The sequence below is a fragment of the Lissotriton helveticus genome, chromosome 4_1 (genome assembly GCF_964261635.1).
Source record: "Lissotriton helveticus chromosome 4_1, aLisHel1.1, whole genome shotgun sequence".
Lineage (NCBI taxonomy): Eukaryota > Metazoa > Chordata > Amphibia > Caudata > Salamandridae > Lissotriton > Lissotriton helveticus.
Genome location: NC_136063.1, coordinates 591,512,352 through 591,531,845, shown reverse-complemented (window position 1 = coordinate 591,531,845; position 19,494 = coordinate 591,512,352). Strand labels below are relative to the sequence as shown.

The window sequence follows — 19,494 nt, the reverse complement described above, 5'->3', positions numbered from 1 at the left end:
CCTTGGGCTTCTCCAACCCAACGGCCCTCAGGGTCTCGGCCTCCGCCTTCATGCGGGCCATCTCGTCATCCGCATGCTTGCAAAACAGGGTTTCCCCCGAGAAAGGCAGATTGGCCACCCGCTGCTGAGCCTCTGGCTTGAGCTATGTAAGGCGAAGCCAAGCGTGGCGTCGTTGGTTGACACCATGACAGTATCCATGTGCCACCAAAAGAGACATCAGCAGCCGCGCTGATGAGTTGGTTCGACACCAGCATCCCCTCCTTCAGAATCTCTTGAAAGTCCTCTTTCTTCTCTCGAGGAAGGAGCTCAGCGAATTGCTGGAGGGACTCCCATAGGGCCAGATCGTATCGCCCTAGCAAAGCCGTGCACTAGCTGACTTCATTGCAGTAGATGCCGTCTCACAGACCTTTCTGCCTGCTGAGTCTATCCAGAGGCTCTCCTTATCAGGAGGTACTGTCGAAGACTGGGTGGTGGCATGTTGTTTCCTAGCCGCCGTCACTATGACAGAGTCCGGTGTCGGATCCATCCGAAGAAAAGCCGGGTCAGAATTCGGGGCCTGATATTTCTCAAGGAGCCTGGAGGGAGCAGCCTTCGTCACCGCGGGAGTGAGTAACAGCTCCTGGGCGGGCTCTACCAGGCCCGGTACTAGAGGTAGCAATGATCGAGACAGGTGCTTTTTATGGAGCGTCTCGAAAATCACAGACGTCGTAGGTGTAGGCACCGTCACTGTGATGCCCAACTTAGCTGCACCCCGCAGCAGAACATTCTGGAAAGTGACGATGTCGTCTACAGGCGACACCCTCGTCCCAGGGGATTCCGACAAAGTCGGTGAGTAGTCTCTGGTCCTAGAAGAGTCCGTGTGGGACCGTGAACTGCGCCTCCTGTGGCATCGTCTAGATCTCGTTGATGACCTGTGACGACTCCGCGATCTCCCCCTCCGACTGGAGCGAGAGCGCGATCTCCTTGGCTTTGGTCGCTCCACAGGCCTCACAGGAGTAGGCGTCCGTGGCCTGACTGGGGGCCTCGGCTGAGGGGTCCCCTTAGGCGGAGTAGGATATTGCGGCAGCGAAACTGACCTCGGAGGAACCACAGGCGGTTTGCCAGTTGGAAGCAGAGGAAGAGGCTGAGGCCGAGGATGAGGCTGAGGGTGATGAGGAGGTGGAAGCGGAGGCGGGGTGGGAGTCCACGGCGGAGGAGGAGGTGGAGTCGACCTCGTCTTAGGAGGTGTATACACCTCAGAGTACACCGAGCCCGGTGACTTTCCCTTCTTCTCAGGTGATGGAGTCCCCCATCGGTACATGCTGCCGGCTAGAAGGACTCCAGGTGCCAGAACTCCTTCTGCGCCTCTTTGGCGTCGAAGAACATCGCCCTGATGGCGACCCCTTTTTTGACGGCGAACGCCTTGGCCTCAACAGCGAACGCCTTCGCCTCGACAGGCCCCCTATGAACAGGTTTACCTGTCGGGGACCTAACTTCTTCTCAGGGGGAGGCTGGGAACCCTTACCTTGGGAGTTATGTTGGGGAGCTTTTTCGAACTCCCTCTGTTTACCCTCGTCCCCCCCACTCTTCTGCTGGGGACCCTGCCCACCTTTGGCAGAGTCTCCGCCGAGACCCTTGTGGACCCTGGTACTGACCCAGCGGTCCGCCTCTTCAGCAAGCTTTCTAGGATTAGTCAGCTTGCTATCAATAAGGTGCTGGCGTAGCTCTGGAAAACAATTCGCAGACAAGTGCTCCCTAGCAATGAAATCATAGAGCGCTTTAATTATCAACATTGCTACCCCTCACCCAACCGTCCATAGCTCTGCAAAAGAAAGACACATATTCTACCCAAGTGGTTCCCTCCAGTTTCTTACAATTCCTGAACCTCTGTCTATAGAGCTCTGGAGTTAACTGTCATCAGTGCTTCTTTCATATGGGCATAAGACATCCTATGAGTACTGGGCAAGTCTAGCAAAGTATCCCTACCTTCAGTTAAAAAAGCAAGCCCACAACCCCGCTCACCAAACCTTCTCAGGGACCCGGTGGGCCGACATTGCTATCTCATAGGCTGCAAACCACTGCCCAATATCTTCACCTTTGTGGAAATCCTTGATGACATCCTTGGGAATATGTACCGTGCCTTCTGAAGGTACAGATGGTGCGCTGCTACCAGAGGGATTGATTTCTAAGCCCTTGGCCTTGATTTCTAACTCTCATGCTCCATTCTCATTTTCTCCCTTTCCAAGGACAACCTATTATTCTCTATTTCCCTCTGACTCTCCATTTTAAGCTTAGCCAACTCCAACTTCAGTGCCCTATTTCTCTCCCTGTCTTCCAATTTTCTGGGGACAGGTCTTTGGAAGAGATACTGCTGCCAGGCAGGGACGGCACCCCTCCCCTGGCTCGAAATTCTGGCCCATCAACTTGCCTATCTGCATCCTCAACAGACTCCACCACAAACAAGTTCAGGGGACATTTCTTTCTTCTATCCAGGCCCTCAGCGCCTTTTGGTAGCCTTCCTTTTTAGAAATGCCTGGTGAAGCAATTTTCAATTTCCTGCAGAGATACTTGAGCTGTTTCACAGTGTAGGTTTCAAACCTCTCTTCCTCAAAATCAAGATCCATAGATGCAACAGATGCTGGTTTACTCTTGGTAGTAAAAATTGGGAGTTTTCAGGAAAAACTAACAGTCCAAGGAAAAAAGGATTCTAAAAAATAGTATGTTGTCGCGTTTGGTCTGCACTCACTAGTAGTGTACACCAATCAAAGTATATGAAAGACAAATGCAAAGTCCAAATCCTCACCACTGACCACCAATGTTAGATCTGGGGGTCTCTAGTTGGCAATGGTATTCACCTTTGTCCAAATAGGGACCCTTATTTCTAAGTCAGGATAAGGGGATTACACTCCTTAACCCCTGCTCACCCCCTTGGTAGCTTGGCACGAGCAGACAGGCCTATCTCAGAGGCAGTGTGTCAAGCATTTGTGACTATACACAGTAATACAGTGAAAACACTACAGATGGACACAACACAGGTTTTATAAAAATAAGTATTCTTTATATAGACACAAGACCACAAATGACAAAAATCCACAATACTACACTTAAGATTACTTAAAAGATGATTAAAGTTGTTTAGTTCAAGTTGATGGTAAATACGACAAAGTTCTCAAAGTACCTGGATGCGTAACGCAAAGTGAACAAAAGGCTCGCAAGAGGGGAGATGCATCGGTTCCGTGACCCGGGGGAACGGTTGCGTCCTTCCTCAATGCTTGCGCAGAGTAGGGGACTCGTCATGAGCCTTACTGATGTGGAGGTGATGCGTCGATTCTCAGCTTGCGGGCCCGTTGCGGCGCGCAAGATGGCACCCTGATGTGATGCGATGATCCGGTTGCGAGGCGAGAAGATGGCGCCCTTGGAACCTTGGATGCAGCGATGCGATGATGATGATGCGATGACGCCCTGGAAGCTTGTGAGGACTCTGTACTTTGGAGCAGCGACAGGCCCTGCGACACACATCTCCGGTGATGCGATGGCGACTCTCTCGATGGCATCACGCTTCTCCGGTGATGCGCAGCAGGCAGCTTCGATGAACACACGCTTCCAGGGAGAAGCAACGAAGGCTCGCTTCTCCGGCTTTGGGATGATTTCAGCTGCGGCGGCGACACGCTTCTTCTCGATGCGTCGCACTTCCAGCAAGTGACTGGAGTCAGAATTCCCAGCAAGGAAATTCAGGAGGGAGCTGAAGTCTTTTGTCCCTGAGACTTCAGCAGGAGGCAAGCACAGTTCAAGCCCTTGGAGAATATTCTGTAGATGAAAGTCCTTACAAAATTCCTTCTCCTTTCCCTTGGCAATGAAGCAACCACTGCAGGCCAACCCAGCATACAGCACACTGGCAGAGGGGCAGCACAACTCCTGCAGCTTCCTTGGTTCTTCTCCTTGGCACAAAGGTTTCTTGTCCAGAAGTGATCTAATTTCTTGGAATCAGGGTCCTAATATTTATACCCCAAAATCCTTTGTTCTCTGAAGGCAGAGAGGCCTCTGCCTAGTCCAAACCAGTTCCGGAGCACTTTGTTTACATGACTCTTCTTCCTTTCACTGTGCAGGGCAGAGACATCAGCCGCCCCACAGGAGGTGGAGGCAGCACAGGGGAGGGAAGATACAGCTCTGGAGCACTCTGTTCACATGATTCCTCCTAACCTTTCACAGTGCAGGGCAGAGACATCAGACAAGCCAGCATTGTAGAGTGAAGCCCCACCCTTATTCAGGTCCCAGGTTCAACTCCTCCCTCCAATCTAGATGCAGATCTCTCTATTCACCACCAGGCTGTCCCAGCCTGTCTCCTGGAACCCCCCAGCCCTGTCACTCACAAACCTAGACAAGGAATACACAACCCAGCAGAGGCAGGCCTGGATAGTTAGGCAAGAAAATAACTACGTTCTAAAAGTGGTATTTTCAAACACAGAATATTAAAAACAACTTTACTAAAATATGTATTTTATTATTCTGAGTTCAGGCATACTAAATTCGAATTTCCACCATGTTCCCTGAGTCCGTTTGGATTATAGCAGGTAATCTAATGAGAACAGGTAGCCTTCAATAGTGAAAAACGAAAATGGCTGTAACTCGCTATTAGAACATGCAACACACATCAGAGCATGTCTTACCTTATACTTACAATGCACCCTGCCCTTGGGCCTACCATAGGGGCGTCTAATATGAAGCAAAGGGAAGGTTTAGGGACTGGCAAGTGGGGGGCACTTGGCCAAGTCGACATGGCAGTGCTAGACTACACGCAGGCCTTGCAATGGCAGGCCTGAGACACACTTTACAAGCTGCTTCTGTGGGTGGCACAACCAGTGCTGCAAGCCCACCAGCAGCATTTGATTTACAAGACCTGGGCACACATGGTGCCCTGTACTAGGAGCTGACAGATAAATCAAATAACCCAATCATGGAATAACCAATTAGTACATCAATTTAACATAGGGAGCACTTGCACTGTGGCACTGATTAGCAGTGGCACAGTGCCCAAAGCATAAATCCAGCAAAAAAAATAATCAAAACAGAGGAGGCAATCCGTCAAAAATGGAAGGGAGACTCACATCAATGATGCCAGATCGAACACTGTAAATTGTTGTTCTGGATAAGTGATATCATGATTGGTATATTTGATTTTATTAGTCAGACCCTAGTGCAGTGCACTGTGTATGCCCGGGGCCTGTTAATCAAATGCTGCAGCACTGATTGTGCCACCAACAGAAGCCGCCTGTGAAATGTAACTCTGGCCTGCCAATGCAGAGCTTATGTGCAGTCTTGTACTGTCATGTCGACTTGGCAAGTGCACCAACTTGCCAGGCCCTAACCTTCCCTTTTCTTATACATTAGTCACCCCTAATGTACGCCAAAGGTACCCATGTGGGCAGGGTGCATTGCATGTGAAAGGTAGGACAAGTCTTGATGTGTGTGGCATGTCTGGATAGTGAAATACTGCCAATTTGGTTTTTCACTATTGCAAGGCTATCTGTTCCCATAGGACAGAACAAGGATTTTGTTTCTAACATCTTATAAACATAACCGACCCTGGGAACAAGATAGAAATGTAAAGTTTAGTATGCCTGAACTCAGAATGTTAAAGTGCATCTTTTAGTGCGGGTGATTGTTTTTACATTGTGTTTGAAAATACCACTTTTAGAAAGTAGATATTTTCTTGCCTAAACATCCAGTGTGCCTCTGCTACGTTAGTGTATTGCATGGCTGGCTTTTGGATGACAGGGGCTGGTAAGGGGCAGTGGCTCCATAAGTGTGATGAGTCCGGGCTGGGCTGAATAGATCTGGGCCGCATTTAGAGTAGGGGGGAGGAGATTTCCTTTCCCCTAAATGGGCCTGGTCTGCCGGCAACAATGCTGTCTCCACCTCCTGCCAGGAAACTGCACCAGTAAAGACAGAAAACTGGTTTTGGCTGGATACAGACACTCTGCCTTAAGAGAACAAAGGAGTTTTGTGGATAAAAAGAGAGGCCCAGACCCAAGACTTTTGGATCACTTCTGGGAAATCGAGAGGAACCTTTGCCAAGGAGAAGAGCCGGAGAAGCAGAGGAAGAATACTGCCCCATATGCTGTTTTCTGTTGGGGTTGGCCTGCAGTTGCTACTTGCTGCCAAGGAAAGGAGAAAAGGACTTTTTTTGCTGTGTCCCCTGCTTGAGGAAGATCTCCAAGGTCTTGAAATTGAGCTTGCCTCCTGTTCTGAAGACTCAGGGACACAAAGACTTCACCACCAGCTCCCCTGAACTTCCTTGCTGGGAGTACTGACCTGCAAAGAGGTGCCTGCCGTTGTTTTGGACCTCTAGAGACTGTTTTCCACTGGGAGCTGGAAGCATTCACGCATCGTCCCGGATAGTCGAGGCGCCAAGTTTGTCTCATCATTGGGGGGGCGCAGTTAAGAAACCAACACAGCACCTCGCCACTCAGTAAGAAACCGTTGCATCACCTCCACTCCGGTAAGGAACAAACACATCACCTCCCCTGGAGCAAGGAACTGACATCACCTTCCTGGAGTTTAAGGAACTAACATTATCACCTTCCCTGCGGCCCATTTTGTTTGCGTGACGCATCCCAGGTAATTGTTTGAAAAGTGTTGCATGTTATGTTAAAGACATTTCTATCGCACACAGCAACTCAAGAGTGTCCCGCACGGTAGTCAAAATGAAGCATAACGGAAAGAACTGTGAATTAGATGAAAAGCACAGTTTAGGATCTTGAATACCACGCAATTCCTGGGGGAGGGAGTTCCAGGTCTCCGCTGCCTTGTAGGTCAGGGAGCTACCCCCTCCCCCCCCCCCCAAGACATTGCGTTGCTCAGCCCAGGTGTCTCCGTGGTAAGAAGCTGAAGCGCAGGTCAGGGAGCTACCCCCCCCCCCCAAGACATTGCGTTGCTCAGCCCAGGTGTCTCCGTGGTAAGAAGCTGAAGCGCTTCCTAAGATAAAGTGGACCAGATTTGTACAGGGGTGAATGTGCCAGCGTGAGTGCTTCAAATTTAACTCTTTGGAACACGGGAAGCCAGGGCAGGTCAAGCAGATGTTGCTTTATGCTTGATCTTCCTGGGATGTTGAGCAGAGTCCTGGCCTCAGCATTCTGCATAACCTGCAGTTTCTTCAACTGGTACCCAGGCAGGCCAATGTACAGAGCATTAGCGTAATGTATATGGGAGAGGATCTGGGTGCGAGTAACCATTTCCATGGCTGCCTTGGGTAAAAGGGGAAAAAACTTCCAGAGAGATTTCAATGTGCCGAAGCACTGCCCTGCTAGTTTCTTTATCGGAATCGAGAAGCAGAGATCTTCATTAAACCAGATACCTAGGTTTTATACTGAATGGCCCGCAGAATTAGGTAGAGGATAGTCTGTTGGACTAAGTGATTCCCTAAACTGAGGGAAAGCCCCATATAGAAGAATTTCCGACTTGTCCTCATTACACTTGAGCTGAGCAGATGAAAGCCATTTGAAAAAGGCTGTAAGACAAGCTCTAGCGCGGGTCTGAGATAAATAATCCCCCCCTTCCCCACCCAGCAAAGAGGAACTGGGTATTGTCCGCATAGGCGATGATCTTAGCTCCCAGCTCCTCCGCCAAATAGATGAGAGGAGTAATATATATATTGAAGGGTAGAGGGCACAAAGTAGAGCCCTCTGGTACTCCAGTAGTCACCTTTGTGAGAGTCGAAGAAGACGGAGGCAGCCACACTTGCTGCCATCTATCTTCTAAGAAAGACAGAAGCCAATTCCAGGCTAATCCAGTCACACCTATGTCCAGAAGACAGGTCAGTAGCTGAGAATGTGGCACTGTATCAAAGGCAGCAGAGAGGTCTAATAAAATAAGAGTTGCCTTGCCACAAGCGTCCAAACACCCCCTAATTGCTTCTGAGATTTCAACAAGAGCCGTCTCTGTACTATAAGTGGCCCTAAACCCTGATTGAGCTGAATGAAGAAAGCCAGATGTTTCAACAAAATTAGAGAGCTGTTTATTAACAGCTTTCTCGCACATCTTTGCCACAGCAGGAAGAAGGGAGATAGGGCAGTAGCTGGCTGGAATGGAAAGATCCAAAGATGGCTTTTTCAATAGAGGCAAAAGTTTGGCCTGCTTCCAGTCAAGGGGAACAGTGACAGTCTGAAGGGCCAGATTAATGAGGGTATTTACCTCTGGATCCACTACCTCAGCCACTGCGGCTAACAGCCAGGCCAAACAAGGGTCAGCCTCATTTCAATCATTTGAGAATGGTCATCGAGTTTTGTGGGGTAATTGGAGAGAATGCCGTTAGGGAAGGTAGTGAGGGAGAGCTAAATGTGTCTATATTCGGGCGGGGGTTCCCAACCTGAATAGGGGTGTTAGAGACGAAATTCACCTGAATCTTGTCAAAGAAGCTAGACAATTTCTCACACCAGGTATCCGAGGTAGGAAAGGTGATACACCCAGCACTTGGGGCTAAGAAGCTCTGTGTAATACACAAAGGTGCCAAGAGGGAAATAAGGGTACCTACGGGATAGCCCTCCACTCAACAGACATCAATATCAAAGAAATCCCTGTACCCTGGACATTAGCATTCATCTAATAGGCATCCAATTACTATTTTCTGGAAAAAACTGTACTGTATAGATCCAGTCTTGCACCCTCTCTATATGTAGTTGGGTATATTCTATCTCTGCCTAGCTGTCCAAATCAAACCATCGTTTGTAGCTAAAAAAGGTGAGATTCCGGAAGGATTTCAACTCGACACATCCCCAGATGTCTGCTCAACTGAGACAGTACATCCACCCACACTTGAAAATGAATAAAGTGAAAAATGTGTGGTGAAAAAGAATGACACCTCACGGGCGAACAACCCTCGGGGCCCTTGGCAGATGTTACCAGTTTACAGCCCCTTTCTCATCATCGGTTGCCATTCCTTTTCAAAGTAAAATGAAGGAAAAGAGTGTCCAAAATAAAACCATACGTGTTATGAAAAAGGACAGGTGTAAAACAAAGGGCTCAATGAATCGCTCCCTGATGTGACACAAAAAGTGATTAAAATCAGCAGACACACCAATAATACACCTTTATTAATAGATCTGGTTTGTACTGATGAAATAAAAAGGCTGGTAGCTTAACGTCGCATACCAATACCTGTAACCAACATGTTTCACTGCCTTATGCACTTTATGGCAGATTCGTCAGGGCTCACCACTCGGCCACTGCATCAGTGTTGGACATCATCATTATTGGAACTGTCAAGTTGAAAACACAGCCTTAGTTAAAACCACCTACGGACCACACTCCTAGCATTCAAAATATGTTTGCATACTGTTCGTATAGAAAAAGACCAAATACCATTGTACAGCCACGTCCTCTCGTACCAGCTGGCAAGGGATAGCTCTCTACCCTACTGTCGATTGTCGCATCAATCTAGAAGTAATAAATACGTTGTCACATATGTTGAGCTTTGATATACGGCAAACGCATTCACAGGACAACCCCTGTTGCTGCGTTGCTACTATTCATTATGAAATCAACCAGGTCTCTCTTGCATGCTGGCTCATATTGCGTTGTTTAGAAACCATGTTAATTGCCAGCCTAACAAATGTGACAATGTCTTTATTACTTCTAGATTGATGCCACAATCAACAGTAGGGTAGAGAGCTATCCCTTGCCAGCTGGTACGAGAGGACGTGGCTGTTCAAGGGTATTTGGTCTTTTTCTATACGAACAGTATGCAAACATATTTTGAATGCTAGGAGTGTGGTCCATAGGTGGTTTTAACTAAGGCTGAGTTTTCAACTCGACAGTTCCAATAATGATGTTGTCCAACACTGGTGCAGTGACCGAGTGGTGAGCCCTGACGAATCTGCCATAAAGTGCATAAGGCAGTGAAACATGTTGGCTACAGGTATTGGTATGCGACGTTAAGCTACCAGCCTTTTTATTTCATCAGTACAAACCAGATCTATTAATAAAGGTGTATTATTGGTGTGTCTGCTGATTTTAATCACTTTTTGTGTCACATCAGGGAGCGATTCATTGAGCCCTTTGTTTTACACCTGTCCTTTTTCATAACACGTATGGTTTTATTTTGGACACTCTTTTCCTTCATTTTACTTTGAAAAGGAATGGCAACCGATGATGAGAAAGGGGCTGTAAACTGGTAACATCTGCCAAGGGCCCCGAGGGTTGTTCTCCCGTGAGGTGTCATTCTTTTTCACCACACATTTTTCACTTTATTCATTTTCAAGTGTGGGTGGATGTACTGTCTCAGTTGAGCAGACATCTGGGGATGTGTAGAGTTGAATTCCTTCCGGAATCAACCCTTTTTCAGCTACAATGGTTTGATTTAGACAGCTAGGCAGAGATAGAATATACCCAACTACATATAGAGAAGGTGCAAGACTGGATCTAAACAGTACAGTTTTTTCCAGAAAATAGTAATTGGATGCCTATTAGATGAATGCTAATGTCCAGGGTACAGGGATTTTTTTGATATTGATGCTAAGAAGCTCTGCACAATTGGGAACATTTCTTTAGCATTGTTTTTAGAGAGATATGCACTCCACATAGTAGCAGTTTTTTGCTTGTCGAATGGAAGCGTAATAAACTTCTGTGCCTTCCTTAATGTCACTTTGGCCAGTAGGAAGTATGCCAGTCTCCAGCAGAGTTCTAGTTTTTTACAATGCTGTTTTTGCTCTTTACGCTCTTTAGAAAACCATGGTTTAGAAGGAGAATCTCTTACTTGCAAATTAATGGAGAGCGGAGAAAAATGTTCTACTGCGTGCAGGAACCCATTAGTAAAGCTCTCAAGGGCTCCTCCCAAATCCATAATAGAAGAAGGCCTATCAGCTAGTACTGAAAATACGATCAATTTTGTGAGTGGGTCTGCCGTGGTGATGCCAACTGTGAGGGGGAAATTCTGACAGGCCCATGAAAAAAGGATCAGAAAAGGATCCGGCCAAGCTACTTGAAGGGGTTCTTTAACACATATAGGAAAATTAGAACAAACCGGGTCGAAGATGTGCCCTTCACGATGTGTAAGGGACCTGACCCATTGGGAGAGCTGGACGAGATCCAGTGAGTCTGCAACATCCCTGGTCACACCCTCCTCCGCCCGGTCCAGATTGATATTAAAAGTCCCCAAGGAGTAAGAAATTTGAAATGCGCTGGGCCCGTGGAGCAATGACTTTATCTACGTCTTTCAAGAATTTGCTAATAAACCCTAACGGTTTGGACACCATCTTGGCGGTAATTTCTATGAAGCCACATTGGTTTTACGGTTACTGAAATGTGTTGTACATTCTACTACCTTCATACATTTTCAGTCAACAACCAAAGGTCCATAAGACCAGTGGATACTCCTTTATCACGACTACACAAGAACTTTGAGGTATAAGGAGCTCTACCGGATCATTGGTGAGGAAATTCTAACCCCCTTTAAGCACAGAATTAGAGGTCCATACCAGACATTCTCTCTCTGAAAACCAGGCGTCTTTCTTTACTGATAAAGGTAAGTAATGAGGACATTATATTATCTTGCCAAATAACCCAACATAACTACTGCTTTCTTGTAGGAGAGTTCCCTACACCTGGTTTTGGTATACCTTTGATACTGGACAAGCAAGTAAGCTCACCATTTGTTTAGGCTGCCCCTTGCACTGTTCTGTTTTTAATTAGGGGTTGAGTCGATTTCAAATAAATGTTGCTTGTTTTTCGCCTCATCACCCTATTTTTATTCACCACTTTGGTTTTGCACTGCACAGAGATCTGATTCACAATCAAGTAACATGTTTTCTGGCTCTAGTGATTAAGTGTTTGATCCAATCAAGCTGATCTGTATCGGGAAGGCGAGAAGTCTCGATGATCAGGAGACATGCCATCCCGTTAGATGTATGAATAGATGAGATTATTGATCACAGTGACAATTTGATGGGAATCCATTGAGCATTTTTTGGATCTTACTATTATTCACTCTAACCTTGGCTCTCCTTTTTACTTACTCTGTCTATTGATCTTGTAGACTCAGTGTTTTACTTTTGTGGGATTTGAGTTAACCCAGGTTTTGATTCCCTCTGTGAGGATCTGCTTATTTCTTGCTCGAGTATTAGCCATTACACCCCCGGATCCTCTTGTGTTTGATAAGAATACAGCGTGTCACAATTTTGCTGGCTGAAAACTGAAGGAGAAACGCCAGATGAGTACATCTTTTCTTTTCGACTTTACAATATTGAACTTTGTAGGTCATTGGAACAATGAAACTTTGCTCAAGAAAAGAAGCTGGCACGATTACCACTGTCACAGTGAGCTGGTGTAGTGAAAGAGCCACTTTTGTAGTTTGTGGTACAAAAAGGGGTGGTGATGGACGGAGCATCTGAACCAATCAAAGACTCACACCCAGTCAACAGATCTGGGTTTAATCCATCACCGTTCTTTAGCCCACTCTGCCACCCTAGTTCAGACATGGCCATATGCATATCAGTCTGACCCTGTGCCTCATGGGAACAGTCCAGCCCGAACTGCCAAGCTATGCCTTCCCTGGGCCAGAAACAAGCTTCCGAGGACCGGTTTCTGGCATTTCAGCCGTCTTCAGCCCCGCGTGCTTGAATCCAGTGGCAAAGTGAGCAAGGGACTCACGTCTGAGCATACCCTGCCAACTTATGGCGAACAAAGTGGTACAAAAGGGGGTGGTGATGGACGGAGCATCTGAAGCAATCAAACACTCACACCCAGTCAACAGATCTGGGTTTAATCCATCACCGTTCTTTAGCCCACTCTGCCACCCCAGTTCAGACATGGCCATATGCAAATCAGTCTGACCCTGTACCTCATGGGAACAGTCCAGCCCGAACTGCCAAGCCATGCCTTCCCTGGACCGGAAACAAGTTTCCGAGGACGCTCCGTCCATCACCACCCCCTTTTGTACCACTTTTGTAGTCTGGCACCCTATGATGACCTCCAACTACCACTATTTTAATTGATTTTAGTGTGTTATTTTACCCTAGCCTTAATGTAGGGCGATCCTGCATTTGCCTGCTTCTCTTCTGTTCTGTAATCTTGCTGTCTTTCAGTGGGAACTGGTACAGAGTGAAACAGTCTTGCCAAGAGCAGAGCGTGTGGGATGTGTATTTGAAGGTGTGCAGTTGTGCAGGAATGTGTATTGTATTGTGCATTGGTGAGAATTATGAGTTCTTACTATTGGCTTTGATCATTCTGTTTTCTGACTTTACCTTGCTTTATGGCAGTGGTGACTATTGCCTTTGACATGCTCTCATGTCATCTTGCTTTTCAATTCCATCTTGCATTGGGCCTTTCTGTCCTGCACGAAGTTGCAGAGCTGAAGAGGGCATGTTTTGCTTTCCTCCTGTTTTTCACACCTTTCTGACTGGAGGAAACCGGTTCTTATCAGAGGAATGTACATGGTCCGTCTCGAAGCCATAGCAAAGGCCTGATCAACCGATGCCGTGACACTGGAGCCGACTGGTACGGGCTCTCACGAGTACGAGAGGGTGAGGCTTTCTAGAAGCTTCGTTATGTTTGGATTTGTATTAAAAGGGGGAGCCTCCACTGATCTGGGGGAAGTTTGGGAGTTTGGATTCCAAGTGAGGGCAGACGTGTCTATCTCGGATTGAACCCTGATTGCTGAGCTCTGATCCCCGGCTGTGTGAAGACTTCCCCCGACCAGAAGTGGACAGTGTATGCATCCGATGATGTATTGAGTTTTGTGGTTATTGCCATTGTGATGTGAGCCAGTGGCTGTGATTGTTAGAGGTGTTTTCTTTGTGGTGTGGGAGGTGCACATCCAGAGTGATCCTCAACTCTGTATAGATCTTTCTGATCTCTTGCAGGACGTCCAGTGTATCTTACCTTATATCAGTTATTGCTTGTTTATTATTCATTATAATTATTGATTCATGCCATTTAGATTATAAGTTTGCTCAGTTATTAATTCATGCCTTTAGATTATAAGTTTGCTCCATATATTTGAATCTAATGCATTTGGTATCTGAGACAGCCTTTGTTTAGAGAGTATTATGTAATAAACCCCAAGCCTTATTCTAAAAGTGATAGTCTTTGCATTTTGTTAGATAAAACTCCTTTTCAAAAGGTGCTGTTTGTTTTGTGTTGCAGTCTTGCTGTGCCAGGGGTGGTAGGAAATGTTTAAAAGTCTATATTATTCAAAGGTGTAATTATATATTTGCCTCCCAGGTGGGAGTGCAGTGATTGGGTGTGGCTTATTGGTGAGAAGCCACATTCAAAATTGCTGGGATACCCAGACACAAAACATGGGCTGTCTGAGGATGCCTTAGTGACATCCTGAAGATTTTCTAAACCGGCTTGAGAAAGTGAGGAACGAGGGTAAATGCTCAGTGAGTGGAGCAGTGGGAAAAAAAAAACTTTTGGCATGATTCCCCCCTCCCATTTTATGTGGACTGGTGGGGTTTGATGAATTCTTCACATTGTGGTACTGCTGTACAGTCCTCAGTGCATATTCTCTGAACCTTAAAACTGGATAAAATTGACTGATCCACAATTGGGATATTTAATTTTCCAGTAAGGTCACAGATATGGTGCAGAAAATACACCCAAGGCCTGGAAGTTTAATATCACCAATGGACTGCAGCACAATGTGTCGTCCTCTAGGATGGCAAGAAAACACTGCTTCATGTCTACACGTGGAGCTTGACTGCTGCAGCTTTTAAACTTGCAGGAAGGCCAATCAAAATAACTTCGACAGGAGGAAATTTCACTTTTAAACATTAAGTCTGTCACCCCTAGGTAGGCCCTGCACTTCACAAGGTAAAATGTAAATGTAAATGTACTTGAGCTTGTAAAGCGCACTGCTACCCGTCCGTAGGTTTCCTGGCGCTGTATAACTCTGGGGAACCCGTCCTGGCTTTCCCTGTGGGATGGTCCCTGCTGGGAGTCCCCAAGGTGGAGCCAGGCATCCCCGGAATTGATGGGGCCGTTGTGGAGATTAGGCAAGCTAATGCCCAGAGTTGCCGAGTGGAACCCCTGATTAGAGTAAACACCAAAGCGAGAATTATCGAGTCCGCTGACCCAAGTCCACGACGCACGGTGGTGTGCGTAGCGTTTAAAATTAGAGTTGGCATGCTCCTACAGTAACTAATCCCCTACAAAATTCATCCAACCACTATTTTTAACATGTATCAAAATTAAGACTGAATGGTATAATTGGATTCTGGATAAATATACAGAAACAGTATTTTTTAGAAAGTTATACTTTTCTTGCTAGAAGCTCTAATGGGCATATCAGGGCTTTCTTGTGATAAGGTATGAAATACTGCTCCCACAGGAGAGACGATGGCTTGGAGATGGCAGAATGCCATGGGCAGGATATCATGCCCCAGTTTAACCCAAAAAGGGCAGTTATGGAGGGTCCAAGAATTGTGCCGAGTTGAAAGGGACCATGAAGAAGCCAGGAGAAGAGGAGTGCTTTGCTTCCATGATACACTTTAGCCCTAAGGCTCCATTCGCGTGGAGTAGGGAGCTGGACTGGAACCAAACTGGACCAGGTGTGTAGGATGGGGTACTTATTACCCTAGACACACTCACAAATGTGGCACAAGCCTCTTCCAAGGGCAGAGAGTTTCTGCCACGTTGGACTGCAGTAAGAAGTGTGCATTATGGGACAGTTTGCAGTAAGGCAACCAGGAAATGCTGGAAAAGATGCAAGTATTATTTTTAAGAACCTTATATCCATTTTTTAGGTAGTCCCCAGGAATCACCCCCCCACCCACTGGCTAGTGAACTAAAAAAAAAAAAAAGCACCTCACTTTTCAGGACACGCGCCCTTGCGGAAGAGGACTGAGCCTGCTGCATGACTTGTGCGGAAACCTGAAGTGCTGACTTCTTGTGAGACTACAGGGCCACCAAAAGCTGCAAGAGTTATTTTACTGCAGTGACTAGTTGACCAGTGGCAAGTGGGCCTATCTAGACAGTGCTGGTGGCCTCTGCTATAGTGAGTGAGTTCTGGACCCTTGAATGCTGCCCCGAGGTCAAAGGAGCCTTCGAAGAGGCCAAAAAGAGCTAGTCCAAAAAGTTGGAAGTCAAATTTGTGTTTGACCTCCAGAGGACCAGAGCTAAACAACAAAGGCTACCTGCCAAGGCACAACCCTAGGCGGGACCGCAAAAATAAATAAATAAATAAATTAGAACAGGTTGGTGTCATTCAACAAACTTTTCTGCTGCATTAAAGAAGACTTTGCTGGACACTCATGGCTAAGGAACATGGTTTCAGTGGGACCTGCCCAGCTACAGTTTCCAGACCCAATTGGAGGTTCTTGTATTCCAAAAATATTTGGTCCTAACAAAGAAATCTTGACCGGGTGAAGGTGCAAACAAAAAGTATCCAGCTGGCAACAGGGCTTTGCTGAGTATCTAATTTGAGTTTTCCTAATACCAACCAGTGGGCTTAGCAGGACTTTCTCTAAAGTGTGTCAGACTTAGAGACGGATACACCATACAATCTTGCACTTCTGGAGGAATTCTCGACTGTCAGAATAAACGCTAAGTCAGAGGTTTATTCCTTTGACCAGTCCTCACGATAGACTTAGCCATCCACAGGTGTATTGTGGTCAGTCTCAACTTATGCCTAAGTTCCCCAAGTATAGATACTATGCTATTTCTTGGCACTTGTTAACCTAAAAGCTTTAACGTGTAGTGTAGGAACCCCCAAAGCGAGACCTCCTGTGGGAGGAGCCTGGAGGACAGAAAGAGCACAGAAGCCATGCCAGCCTCATTTAATCCTACTGGAATGCTTTTGGAGGGAATCTAGAATCGCTAGCTTGGGCAGATTGGCATCTAAGGTTAGCCTCAACGGGGGGAGCTGGTGGGAGGAGGGGCAATTAAAGGGTTGGTTTCGGGACACAGGAAGCTGACTAAAGGACTGGAACAGATTACTTTGCCTTCAGCTTCACATTTCAAGCACTAGGAAGGAATCTGAAGTAAGGATGAAAGTCAACATAGAAGTAAAGGCCAAGCTTGAGATGGAGGACTGAGGTAACTTCAGATCTAATTGCTTCTAGACCGACTGATGAGATGAGTTTGATGATCATGGCCAGCCTGTCATGAAGACCCACCTTCCATGTTAGTGGAGCAGCCAGAGGAGAATCTGTAAGTCAATGGGTACAGCCTTCGATTGTACCAGGGATTGCCCAATGCATGGACTGCTCCTTCAGACTTTGTGTGACAGGGTTATGCGATCTTTTGTCTGACACACCTTCAATGTGGACGTGCAAGAAATCTGCTGTAGCAGATGGCTAGGCTCGAATGGCACCAGGAGAACTACACGCAAGAATAAGATTAAAAGTGTACCTTAGCAGAGAGGAGTCGGGGCTCTTGCTTTTTCTTCTGACAAGGATTATCACTGGCTGAACGGTTAGCTTCTTTTCTCACACTCATCCTCTACACCTGGTTAAACTACAGAGAAGGGCTAAACTGCACAGAAAGAATCACCTTTTGTGTTAGTTCTGTGACAGGGTATTCACAACGGACTCTCACTACACTGCAAACGCAAAGAGCAAATTGAGACATGACATCTAATCTGAATCACAACAGCAAAGAAGAGAACGTGCAAAGTTGCTTGAACTATCAGTGCAATCGGGTCCCAACACCACACCCAGGAGAGAAATGGTCAATGCAACAGTGATTTGGGAAAATGATTACAAAATAAATTATGTACAAAAACATAAAAAGAGTGAGTTGCCTGGTAGCTGTGTGCAGCTGCTAGGTCCTTACCAAAACATTTTATAATTTTAAAAAAAGCAGAGGCAAAATAAAATTTGTTTCTAGGTGTGCCTTATAAAATTACTGAAAAAAATCAGGCTACTGCCTATGACATGCGAAGATCAAATGTACGTTTTTTAAACCATTTTCCAAACCACAACTCAAACACTTTAAGAATGGGTAAGCGACAAGTATCACTAACAACTGGAATCAAGCAGCACATTGTCAATTCTAAAATGAGTTACTTTCACAACAATGGCTGAGAAGAGGTGGGAAAAATCTTAACACTTTGTAAAAATAAATTAATTTACTCCAGAACTTAATATAGAAACAGGTACTTAGTTGACCACGATGGTACACCAATAAACTAATCAGTACTTACAGTGCAAAATCCGAAAATCAATATAAGGATGGGAAGTTTTTTTCTCTGAATCAAAGCCTGTCCGACTCCTAACACGAACATCTCCTAAAACATGGCAAAGAACGAAATAGTTAGGAAAAATGATTAATTAAATTTTACACATGCAAAACCGACCAAGTGTCAGAAATATGGATTTCTGAGGAGGTGGACAGAAAACCCACCAATCGGGTCATCTTAGAATTACAATTCAATATTGGCATCTCAGGACTTTGTAAATCATGCAACTGCATGCTTCATTATCCTTTAATGGTAGCCTTCAGCAGCTCAGTTGATGTTTTTATGGGGTAAAAAGTTTGCCACTAGTGTTTAGGCTGTTGTGCAATATTCAGAAAGCTAAACACATTAAAATACCAAAACTCGGCATTACAATTTTTAGCCCATACAACCATTATATTCTGCCGCATGAACACTAATAAATAGACGACCTTTGTTGCACAGTGACCTAATAAAATTGCAACACAAAGAGTTAGTGCACAAGAGTAACTTCATTTGAAGGGAAAAAAAAAACTTACATCCATATACTTTGAGTAATTTGTTTTGGTAATGGTTCCACGTATATTTTAATTTATATTATGTTTATAATACTAATATTTTTAACAGAAAAAAACTGCTCTGTTTTAGGACTCCCTCTGTCGGAGTATCCAAGGAGGTCCCCTTCTTTCCCCTGTCCCCTTCTTTGCCCTGTACACCAGTCACCTCTGAGGTTCTCGTCCCAGAAGAAGCCACATTACACCATTTGAAAACAATTTAGCAATATATCAAAGTGGTCCTTACAATATCGAAGCACTGCCCTTAAAGTCAGCATGGCTGTAGTTCTTACATGCAGATGTTAAGAGGATTATTTCAACGATATGGACCAAGTACGAGTTTAGGTACTAAATTCCATTGGGCATGGCTTGCCAGCGAAGATGGCGGACAGGTAGCCGCTTCGCTCCGCTCTGCCCAGCACAAATATCCTGAAGATTTGGGGTCCCTGGGACACATCTGATCCTTTAATCTTACTGCACTTCACCACCCTGTCCTACACCGTCCCAGGGGCTGGCATAGGAGCGGGCGTCCTCTGCACCTCTTGTGTGCCATGACCTTGAGGCCAGGTGTGCAGCTGGAGTCAGGTGGAGGCCCTGCTGCTGGCAAAAGGGGGAAGAATGGCAAACAGCAGCCCACCTGTAATGGAACCACACTGGGACGGAGCAGCCTGCAGTGGTACCGGTGACCGGGACCTTGTGCTACGGAAATGGACCTGCTGGCTTCGGCGGCGATACGTCCCACTTGGATCAGAGCCCTAGCAGGTGAACTAGTACACAGCTGCACGGCCTGCAATAGGAGGCGGTACGGCCTTT

General features: G+C 46.2%; 1 protein-coding gene across 3 annotated transcripts in view; it reads right to left on the bottom strand.

Moving 5' to 3' along the window:
- The window catches only part of PDE7A (phosphodiesterase 7A), a 1,945,501-nt gene that overhangs the window by 1,638,297 nt on the left and 287,710 nt on the right, over positions 1–19,494 (bottom strand). For 2 of the 3 annotated variants that reach the window (XM_078687235.1, XM_078687233.1), the window contains exon 3: positions 18,116–18,199. The exons of the other annotated variant lie outside the window; for it this stretch is intronic. In XM_078687235.1, the coding sequence (XP_078543361.1) occupies positions 18,116–18,199 (84 nt within the window). The remainder of the gene's footprint in view (positions 1–18,115; positions 18,200–19,494) is intronic. 3 annotated transcript variants of the gene reach the window in all.